Source organism: Nerophis ophidion, linkage group LG07 (assembly GCF_033978795.1).
Source record: "Nerophis ophidion isolate RoL-2023_Sa linkage group LG07, RoL_Noph_v1.0, whole genome shotgun sequence".
NCBI lineage: Eukaryota > Metazoa > Chordata > Actinopteri > Syngnathiformes > Syngnathidae > Nerophis > Nerophis ophidion.
The window spans coordinates 74722265-74734638 of record NC_084617.1 but is presented as its reverse complement, the minus strand read 5'-3'; the positions used below and the strand labels follow the sequence as shown (position 1 = coordinate 74734638).

Below are 12374 nucleotides of genomic sequence, written 5' to 3'. Positions count from 1 at the left end.
AAGATCAATAATGCACGACACCATTGATTTTAATTATTTAATATTTTTGAGTAATCACAGTGAAAAGTTAAATAAAATCCGACTAAATATATTTGAGATCCGAAAGGTTCCCCACTCATAAAGTGATACACTTTTATTAGTTTTTTTTTTACTTTTAACACTTACATTTCAAGATCAACTTTCCATTATATCTGTCAGTTTTTAATTTGAATTATTATTTTGTTTGTTTTATGCTCTTCTGTCAAAACTTTTATGTTTTTATATGGCAACCACACAACATATGCAATATTTTTTTCCACATAAAACATTTTAAAGTGATCATTTCTAAGTAATAATTCATTATAACAGAGATGTTTTGGTCCTTTTTTTCCCGAGCAATGGAAAAAAAATTAAATAAAGACAAAAGGAACTAAAAAAAACTGCCTGCATGGCAGCTTTGTGTCAACATTGCCAATTTTTCTCATTAGATTTCACCTCATTCCACTTTTTTTAAATGTTTATTTTTTATTTTTGCAATACTATCAATTTTGCAATTTTTGCATAATGTGTGGCGGGCCAGTAAACCATTAGCTGCGGGCCGTAAATGGCCCCCGGGCCGCACTTTGGACACCCCTGTACTACAGTTAGCACTATTAAATTGATCGTTTTTTGCTGTTTGAAATAAGCTGGAATGAGGAATAAACACCGTCCGCGTGCATACTTGCTAACCCTCCCGGATTTTCCGGGAGACTCCCGAAATTCAGCGCCTCTCCCGAAAATCTCCCGAAATTCAGGCGCAGCTGGAGGCCACGCCCCCTCCAGCTCCATGCAGACCTGAGTGACGTGTATAAAGAGCGTGTCTGCCCAATGACGTTATAACTGTAGAATGATCGAGGGCGAGTTCTTGGTTTTTTATGTGGGTTTATTGTTAGGCAGTTTCATTAACGTCCTCCCAGCGCAGTAACAACACACAACAACAGCAGTCCGTTTTCGTCTACCGTAAAGCAGTTCGTCTGCCATAAACAGCAATGTTGTGACACTCTTAAACAGGACAATACTGCCATCTACTGTACATGCATATGGTTAGGAATACAAGGATGGACAATTCAACCCTTAACTCAACAATGAGTAGATGAGTGTTATGTATGTGTAAATGTGTAAATAAATGAACACTGAAATTCAAGTATTTATTTTATATATATATATATGTATATGTATACCGTATTTCCTTGAATTGCCGCAGGGTATATAGTATGCGCCTGCCTTGAATTACTGCCGGGTCAAACTCGCTTGGCAAAATAATTAGCGTATGCTTAGTACTACCGCCTGGTCAAACTCGTGACGTCACGAGTGACACTTCCCCTGTCATCATTTTCAAAATGGAGGAGGCTAATTTCAATACCGGTAATTTGAAATCGCATAAAGGGAAGAAGATTAAGAGCTATTCAGTAGGATTTAAGGTCCAGGCTTACATCACACTCAAATTTTTACTGCATGCCTTTGGTAAGTGCAGGAGTGAGAAGAAGTTTTAAAATAATTAGCGCATGCTTACTTTTACCGCTTTCCTTTGGTAAGCGCAGGGGTGAGAAGAGGTTTTAAATTAATTAGCGCCCCGGCGGCAATTTAAGGAAATACGGTATATATAAATATATATATATTTAGCAAAGGTAACACGCAAGGACATTAGCACATCCGACACGTACGTAGTATTAAGGAGCGTTTAAAACCAGATGGAATAATCACAAGGCCTCCTTTAGAAACCAGACTTTGCGGAATTCTACAGAACTCAGCAAGCACATTTGGAACCTCAAAGACAATAATGTTGAATATTTAATAACATGGCAAATTCTTGCATCCAGCACACCTTACAACAGTGGTAATAAAAGATGCAACCTATGCTTAAAAGAGAAACTGTTTATTATATATCATCCAGACCTGTCATCCCTCAACAAGCGCAGTGAAATCATTTCAATAGACGGAAACACCTCCTAGGTAACACATGAGCCAATCACCACACCCTACGCCTGCCTGTACCCACCCACTCTGTGCCCTATATCAACCATTGTATGTGAATGCTTCCATTAAAATCTCCTGATGATTGAGGGAACCCCTCATGAAACAGTTCTGTAGAGATGAAGTAGTCTTGTGATTTTTCCCACACACACATATATATATATATATATATATATATATATATATATATATATATATATATATATATATATATATATATATATATATATATATATATATATATATGAAATACTTGACTTGGTGAATCTAGCGGTAAATATAGAATAGAATAGAATAGAATGTACTTTATTGATTCCTGGGGGAAATTCAGCACCACAGTTCGTTCAAAATAAACAATGATAATAATAAATAATATAATATATATAATGTATTATATATATAATATATGAATAATCCGTGAATGCGTGGGTTCCCTTCCTCCCACCTCCAAAGACATGCACCTGGGGATAGGCCCCTCCCACTTCCAAAGACATGCACCTGGGGATAGGTTGATTGGCAACACTAAATTGGCCCTAGTGTGTGAATGTGAGTGTGAATGTTGTCTGTCTATCTGTGTTGGCCCTGCGATGAGGTGGCGACTTGTCCAGGGTGTACCCCGCCTTCCGCCCGATTGTAGCTGAGATAGGCGCCAGCGCCCCCCGCGACCCCGAAAGGGAATAAGCGGTAGAAATGGATGGATGGATGGATATAAATATACTCCTCCCCCTCTTAACCACGCCCCTAACCACGCCCCCCACCCCCCACCTCCCGAAATCGGAGGTCTCAAGGTTGGCAAGTATGTCCGCCTGTTTTCCTGCACGATTTAACAAGAAACGTGCAAACAATGTCCGCAATGTGACGATCTCTACTAGAATGTATGATAGTGGATATAATTAGTGAATTTAAGAAAAAAAAAAAAAATTGCAATGCAGGCTCCACCTTTTCTAGCGGTCCGGTGACGTCATCGATGGGCTGGATTGCAAGGGTGGGATTTCCAGGCTTCCACCGCAGAGAGCTCGTCTCTGCCTCGCAGGATCTCTGCACGGATTGCACTTGAAACATTTTGCTCCAAAAAGCCCACATCGGATCTTCTTTTTTTTTTTTTTTTCTTCTTCTTATTTTTTCTCCCATGCAGTTCCAAGCGGGATAACCAATTGAGGAATGTGGACATTACAGAATGCCCACCAGCGCCGGAAAGAGATTTAAAGCCAGCAAATACATCCCCGTGTCCACAGCCGCCACACTCCTGGTGGGATCCACCACTTTATTTTTCGTTTTCACGTAAGTTGCACATTTTTCTCCCTCTTCTTATTCGTGCATGCGGGATCAATGCGGCTCCGAGGTGGGGTTTTTTTTTTGCAAAAAGACCCACGCCCACGGAGCATTTAGTGACAAAGTTGCAAGTTGCAAGGAGCTCCATGCTCGGTTAGGCCTTGCAAACTCACTAAAGCTGCTAGTTTTTTCAAAAGTGTTGTGATAACCATAGAGTGTGTGGAAAATCATATCAACCCCAACCCTGTTAGATGTGTTTATTCGGAGACTCAGATGAAGCCAACAGGTTTCGGAGACATAATTTTGCAGGATGATGACATCTCGGCATCACCCTTGTTAGTGAGGGACACCCCATCATCACCCAGAGTCAGCCCCGATCTGCACACTCCTCTTGTTCAGGTTGCATTAGAACAGGGGTATGGAACCTATGGCTCTCGAGCCAGATGTGGCTCTTTTGATGACTGCATCTGGCTCTCAAGAAAAATCTTAGCTTAACACAGGGGTGCCCACACTTTTTCTGCAGGCGAGCTACTTTTCAATTGACCAACTCGAGGGGATCTACCTCATTTATATATATCATTTATATTTATTTATTTATGAAAGAGACATTTTTGTAAACAAGTTAAATGTGTTTAATGATAATACAAGCATGTGTAACACATATAGATGTCTTTCTTTCACAAAGACAAGAATATAAGTTGGTGTATTACCTGATTCTGATGACTCGCATTGATTGGAATCAGACAGTAATGATGATAACGCCCACATTTTCAAATGGAGGAGAAAAAAAGTTGTCCTTTCTGTACAATACCACATGAAAGTGGTTGCTTTTTGGCATCTAATTCATCCAGCTTCCATACACTTTACAAGAAAAACATTGGCGGCAAATTCCGTAGCTTGCTTGATTGACATTCACGGCACCCGAGGGTCTTGTGAGATGACGCTGGCTGCTGCCAGTTCATTATTATGAAAAAATGACAGAGAGGAAGGCGAGAAACACTTTTTATTTCAACAGACTTTGGCGCCGTCCCTTCCGTCAAAACTCTAAAGGCCGACTGCACATTTCCTATCTTCACAATAAAAGCCCTGCTTCATGCTGCCTGCGCTAACAAAATAAGAGTCTCGGAAAGCTGGCGTGCACAAGTGATGTGCACGCCAGCTTTCTGAGGGATCGCTTGTGCACGCCAGTTTTCCGAGACTCTGTATTTAGTTAGCGCAGGCAGCATGAAGCAGGGCTTTTATTGTGAAGATAGGAAATGTGCAGTCGGCCTTTAGAGTTTTGACGGAAGGTACGGCGCGAGAGTCTGTTGAAATAAAAAGTGTTTGTCGCCTTCCTCTCGGTCATATTTTCATAATAATGATCTTGCAGCAGCCAGCGTCATCTCACAAGACCCTCCGGTACCGTGAATGTCATTTAAGTGACGTCTTGGTGAAGATTGATGATCACTCGTTTTTAGGTCTATTTTTTTTAAAAGCCTGGCTGGAGATGGACTGACACACCCCCCGCGGTCGACTGGTAGCTCGCGATCGACGTAATGGGCACCCCTGGCTTAACACGATAAGTAATGAAACATTTATCCAGCGCCCTTTACGCGAATCCCTGAGGGGTGATGGGCGGCTGGGCAGTGCCTGATGAGCAGCAGCCCGCCACCGTAGCCCCCGCTCCCTCCCCTATGTTGCAAGTCTGGAGTTGTATGTTGTGATACGTATATATGCTTTGCTCTATAGTTTTTTTTCCCATAGCTGTTCTGTGAACCGAACACTGTTTGTTTGTCTAATCCAGGGGTGCCCATTACGTCGATCGCGAGCTACCAGTCGACCGCGGGGGGTGTGTCAGTCGATCTCGAGCCAGGCTTTTAAGAAAAATAGACCTAAAAACGAGTGATCATCAATCTTCACCAAGACGTCACTTAAATGACATTCACGGTACCGGAGGGTCTTGTGAGATGACGCTGGCTGCTGCAAGATCATTATTATGAAAATATGACCGAGAGGAAGGCCAGAAACACTTTTTATTTCAACAGACTCTCGCGCCGTACCTTCCGTCAAAACTCTAAAGGCCGACTGCACATTTCCTATCTTCACAATAAAAGCCCTGCTTCATGCTGCCTGCGCTAACTAAATACAGAGTCTCGGAAAACTGGCGTGCACAAGCGATCCCTCAGAAAGCTGGCGTGCACATCACTTGTGCACGCCAGCTTTCCGAGACTCTTATTTTGTTAGCGCAGGCAGCATGAAGCAGGGCTTTTATTGTGAAGATAGGAAATGTGCAGTCGGCCTTTAGAGTTTTGACGGAAGGGACGGCGCGAGAGTCTGTTGAAATAAAAAGTGTTTCTCGCCTTCCTCTCTGTCATTTTTTCATAATAATGAACTGGCAGCAGCCAGCGTCATCTCACAAGACCCTCGGGTGCCGTGAATGTCAATCAAGCAAGCTACGGAATTTGCCGCCAATGTTTTTCTTGTAAAGTGTATGGAAGCTGGATGAATTAGATGCCAAAAACCAACCACTTTCATGTGGTATTGTACAGAAAGGACAACTTTTTTTCTCCTCCATTTGAAAATGTGGGCGTTATCATCATTACTGTCTGATTCCAATCAATGCAAGTCATCAGAATCAGGTAATACACCCACTTATATTCTTGTCTTCGTGAAAGAAAGACATCTATATGTGTTACACATGCTTGTATTATCATTAAACACATTTAACTTGTTTACAAAAATGTCTCTTTCATAAATAAATAAATATAAAATATATATATAAATGAGGTAGATCCCCTCGAGTTGGTCAATTGAAAAGTAGTTCGCCTGCAGAAAAAGTGTGGGCACCCCTGGTCTAATCAAATCAATCAGTCAATTAACAAAGTTTTGTTGTTCTTGGACAATAACAATACCTACCAACCTAATTACGTTGGTAATCACAGTGTCAAAATATCCATTTTCTACCACACCTGTTCAAGAAGTTGCATTCATGGTAAGAAGTATTTTATTTATTATTGGTTAGCTTCAGAATAACAATGTTAATTAAAAATAATAAGAGACCTACAATAGTCTAAAAATGTTGGTCTTACTAAAAAAAATACAGGCATTTAGTTATATTCAGTATTAAAAAAACTATTCTATGGCTCTCACGGAAATACATTTTAAAATATTTGGCTTTAATGGCTCTCTCAGCCAAAAAGGTTCCCGACCCCTGCATTAGAACAATACAGTGGGGCAAAAAAGTATTTAGTCAGTCACCGATTGTGCAAGTTCTCCCACTTAAAATGATGACAGAGGTCTGTAATTTTCATCATAGGTACACTTCAAGTGTGAGAGACAGAATGTGAAAAACAAATGCAGATATTCACATTGTAGGAATTTTAAAGAATTTATTTGTAAATTATGATGGAAAATAAGTATTTGGTCAACCATTCAAAGCTCTCACTGATGGAAGGAGGTTTTGGCTCAAAATCTCACGATACATGGCCCCATTCATTCTTTCCTTCACACGGATCAATGGTCCTGTCCCCTTAGCAGAAAAACAGCCCCAAAGCATGATGTTTCCACCCCCATGCTTCACAGTAGGTGTAGTGTTCTTGGGATGCAACTCAGTATTCTTCTTCCTCCAAACACCACGAGTTGAGTTTATACCAAAAAGTTCTATTTTGGTTTCATCTGACCACATGACATTCTCCCAATCCTCTGCTGTATCATCCATGTCTCTAATGGTGGTGCAGCATACTAGAGTTTGTTCTCTTACCAATGTAGTAGAAAACATAGAAGCCACAGAAGGGATCTACATCATAGACTGCATATTGTCACGTGGGGGTCGCATTTTAATGCGGGATCGTTCCTCCAACGCAAACATAGACACTCCGGACAACAACTAAAAGGTAAGAATGATTTAATAACAAAACACTGGTACAAAAACAGACGAAAAGAAACGCGTGGCGAAAGCACAGAAGCTAATGCTAACACTAGCACAGGATCAGGTAACAAGAAATCTAGAATTACCAACGAAACAGTTGCATACCGCAAACAAGGGACCAAGACCGACTGACGGGACAAGGCAGGCTTAAATAAGGAAGTAATTAACAAAAACAGGTGTGCGTCCGGAACCCTCAGCAGGTGAAATTAATATGTTGCCATGGTGACCAAACTGACTCACAAAAAGGTACACAAACAACAAAGGGAGTCCAAACTAACAGAAAATAACTAAACTAAACATGATCCAGACTACGGATCATGACACATATGTCCATCCATCCATCCATTTTCTACCGCTTATTCCCTTTTGGGGTCGCGGGGGGCGCTGGCGCCTATCTCAGCTACAATCGGGCGGAAGGCGGGGTACACCCAGGACAAGTCGCCACCTCATCGCAGGGCATGACACATATGTGTGCTAGAAAAAAAAGTGAACTGCTTCCAGTGTGGGGTGCTTCTATTTGAATGTGCCGGATATGTTTTTTTCTGAATCTAAATTCTGATCATCAGCGTGGACTCAAAGACCTAAAGAGTTAGTCGGATTTATAGGAACAAGCGCGATTCCCTCTGCTGTTTTGGTTCTTTTGTATGTTCGGGATAAATATTATTCCTCGGAAATGTGTTGAATCTTAAGTCAAAAAATTAGTGTGTACTTATTGATTTGATTGATTGATACTTTTATTAGTAGATTGCACAGTACAGTACATATTCCGTACAACTGACCACTAAATGGTAACACCCCAATAAGTTGTTCAACTTGTTTAAGTCGGGGTCCACGTTAATCAATTCATGGTACAAATATATACTATCAGCATAATGCAGTCATCACACAAGTTAATCATCATAGTATGTGCATTGAATTATTTACATTATTTACAATCCGGGGCTTTGGTTGATATCAGTACTTAAGTCATCAACAATTGCATCAACAGATGCAATTGGTCTTATTTAGTAGGATATGTACAGCCAGCAGAGAACATAGTGAGTTCACATAGCATAAGAACTAGTATATACATTAGAAATACATTTGATTATTTACATTAGGTTATTTACAATCCAAGAGATGGGATGTGAATGGAGGAGGGTGTTAGTAAAGGGTTGAAGTTGCCTGTAGTTGTTGTTTTAGAGCGCTTTCGAAGGAGGATAGAGATGCACTTACTTTTATACCTGTTGGGAGTGCATTCCACATTGTGAAGTGAAGTGAAGTGAATTATATTTATATAGCGCTTTTTCTCTAGTGACTCAAAGCACTTTACATAGTGAAACCCAATATCTAAGTTACATTCAAACCAGTGTGGGTGGCACTGGGAGCAGGTGGGTAAAGTGTCTTGCCCAAGGACACAACAGCAGTGACTAGGATGGCGGAAGCGGGAATCGAACCTGCAACCCTCAAGTTGCTGGCACGGCCACTCTACCAACCGAGCTAAACCGCATTGATGTGGCATAGAAAGAGAATGAGTTAAGACCTTTGTTAGATGGGAATCTGGGTTTAACGTGGTTTGTGGAGCTCCCCCTGGTGTTGTGGTTATGGCGGAAGTAGTTTGACATGTACTTCGGTATCAGGGAGGTGTAGCGGATTTTATAGACTAGGCTCAGTGCAAGTTGTTTGACTCTGTCCTCCACCCTGAGCCAGCCCACTTTGGAAAAGTGGGTTGGAGTGAGGTGTGATCTGGGGTGGAGGTCTAAAAGTAACCGGATTAGTTTATTCTGGGATGTTTGGAGTCTAGATTTGAGGGTTTTGGAGGTGCTGGGGTACCAGGAGGTGCAAGCGTGATCGAAAAAGGGTGGAATGAGAGTTCCCGCTAGAATCTTCAAGGTGCTTTTGTTGACCAGAGAGGAGATTCTGTAAACACTGTTAGATTAGTTAGATGTCTAGAAACACACTAAAACAGCATGATATGTCCACCAGCTGTTTTGGCACTTTTGTGTATGCTGGATAAAAGAGTTAGTTGGATGTACAAGTGTGACCCCCCTGCTGTTTGGGCACTTTTTAAGGTCAACACTGTAGACTGAAGTCAACATATGGTACTTGCCGCTCAACCAGGTAGATTGGATGGCAGATTTTAAAGTCCCTGGCACCGACACGTGGCGTCATTCGCAAGCTGACTCGGCAAGAATGTGCCACCGTTGAAATTTTCATTGAAAATGCAGCATTTTTTTTGTTGTCTGATAAAAAAATTGATCTCACACATGTGCTCACAAAGGTTCATCCCCTAGCAGATGGTTCAAGGTTTAAAGATTTGGACTTTACTTGGTTGCTCCTTCATTTTACGGTAAAAGGCCAAGAGGATTGAGCGGAGCATAATGGAACTCCCCGGGGAGCGTGACACGTTCAAACTAGGCCACGTCTCGCTATTGTCAAACACACATAAGACTCCCTTTACTCTTACACCAGACTAGCCACGTCTTTAATAAGTGTCACATTCGTGATTCAAGACAATATCTGCTTTGTCATAAAAATACAAATCCAAAAAGTCTAAGACCGAATTGTAAGAAAACTAAAGTGATTTTTATCTTTAGATAAATGCAAACAATCGGTACTGGCAGACACGAAGCGCAAAGACAACATCACTTCCTGTTATGTTCTGGCTTGCCTTATTGTTACCATGGTTTTCTTTTTTGTATACTAATCTTTATTTAAATTACAATGTAGAATAAAAAAAAATGACAGACAAAACTTTACAGATCCATATATGTATGTATGTGTATATACAGTATATATATCAATCAATCAATCAATGTTTACTTATATAGCCCTAAATCACTAATGTCTCAAAGGGCTGCACAAACCACTACGACATCCTCGGTAGGCCCACATAAGGCTAACTCACACCCAGTGGGACGTCGGTGACAATGATGACTATGAGAACCTTGGAGAGGAGGAAAGCAATGGATGTCGAGCGGGTCCAACATGATACTGTGAAAGTTCAATCCATAATGGATCCAACACAGTCGCGAGAGTCCAGTCCAAAGCGGATCCAACACAGCAGCGAGAGTCCCGTTCACAGCGGAGCCAGCAGGAAACCATCCCAAGCGGAGGCGGATCAGCAGCGCAGAGATGTCCCCAGCCGATACACAGGCAAGCAGTACATGGCCACCGGATCGGACCGGACCCCCTCCACAAGGGAGAGTGGGACATAGAAGAAAAAGAAAAGAAACGGCAGATCAACTGGTCTAAAAAGGGAGTCTATTTAAAGGCTAGAGTATACAAATGAGTTTTAAGGTGAGACTTAAATGCTTCTACTGAGCATATATATATATATATATATATATATATATATATATATATATATATATATATATATATATATCATATATATATATATATACATATCATATATATATACATATATATATATATGTATACATATATATTTAAATACTGTATATACCTGTATATACACACACACATATATATATATATATATATATATATATATATATATATATATATATATATATATATATATATATATATATATATATATATATATATATATGTCTTGATTGGATTATCCAGAGAATAGTGCTCGATACCGTGGTAGTGCGCAATATGTAGTCTCGTGATTTTTTTCCCACACCTACATATATATATATATATATATATACAGTAGGGCAAAAAAGTATTTAGTCAGCCAGCGATTGTGCAAGTTCTCCCACATAAAATGATGACAGAGGTCTGTAATTTTCATCATAGGTACACTTCAACTGTGAGAGACAGAATGTGAAGAAAAAAAATCCAGGAATTCACATTGTAGGAATTTTAAAGAATTTATTTGTAAATTATAGTGGAAAATAAGTATTTGGTCAAGCATTCAAAGCTCTCACTGATGGAAGGAGGTTTTGGCTCAAAATCTCACGATACATGGCCCCATTCATTCTTTCCTTAACACGGATCAATCGTCCTGTCCCCTTAGCAGAAAAACAGCCCCAAAGCATGATGTTTCCACCCCCATGCTTCACAGTAGGTGTGGTGTTCTTGGGATGCAACTCAGTATTCTTCTTCCTCCAAACACGACGAGTTGAGTTTATACCGAAATGGATACATGGATGATACAGCAGAGGATTGGGAGAATGTCATGTGATCTGATGAAACCAAAATATAACTTTTTGGTATAAACTCAACTCTACTTACCTAAGATACTAAGTATGTCATTATTTTTGACTTAGTAAATATTGACTTACTAAGACAAAGTAATGACTAAGTCAAATTAATGACTTACTGTAAATAAGCGTTTGCAATAAGCGTTTAAAAATGTGGCCACATGCTGACATATGCTCAACTCATCATGCTTAATTTACAGGACAAAAAAAAATAAATTATATATATATATATATTTTATTATTATTATTATTTTTTTTTTAAGACTTTAGTTTAGGCGGTGGCTCTTTGTTGTTCAGGCGGGTGCCTTAACAACAAAGTATATAGATAAAGTATATAGATAATACAAGCATACGGCTAGTTTATTTTTCTGACCTTTAGGTAACAGCATGCTATTTTACCGTGTTTGGCTTCAACAGTTTGTGTTTGACAATCCGATTAAATTAAAACTAATTAGGGATTAGATTTCTTTATAATACCACAGCGTGAAGAGAAGGAAAAAGCTGTCCATACATTTAATTTTTAGTCGCGGATTAGCCCTGATAATACTGTCCCAGCTTTATCTGCACATATGACGGGATTCTGGTGCAACTCTTGCTAAAGTTGTTTCTTTCCAGAATCACTACTATTATATGTCTGCAACATGGTTAGATGAATGAAAAGCATGAATTAATCACAGTTTCACTATTATCATATGTCTGCAACATGGTTATATGAATGAAAAGCATGAATTCATCACAGTTTCACTATTATCATATGTCCTGAACATGGTTAGATGAATGAAAAGCATGAATTCATCACAGTTTCACTATTATCATATGTCCTGAACATGGTTAGATGAATGAAAAGCATGAATTAATCACAGTTTCACTATTATCATATGTCTGCAACATGGTTAGATGAATGAAAAGCATGAATTCATCACAGTTTCACTATTATCATATGTCTGCAACATGGTTATATGAATGAAAAGCATGAATTAATCACAGTTTCACTATTATCATATGTCTGCAACATGGTTATATGAATGAAAAGCATGAATTAA

General features: G+C 39.7%; 1 protein-coding gene across 1 annotated transcript in view; it reads left to right on the top strand.

Annotated features, from left to right (window-relative positions):
- The first annotated feature begins 2767 nt into the window (after window positions 1–2767).
- Window positions 2768–12374, top strand: part of zdhhc8b (zinc finger DHHC-type palmitoyltransferase 8b) — a 136103-nt gene continuing 126496 nt past the window's right edge. Inside the window, exon 1 of the mRNA XM_061907104.1 lies at window positions 2768–3273. Coding sequence (XP_061763088.1) covers window positions 3170–3273 — 104 coding nt within the window. The 5' untranslated portion in view covers window positions 2768–3169. The remainder of the gene's footprint in view (window positions 3274–12374) is intronic.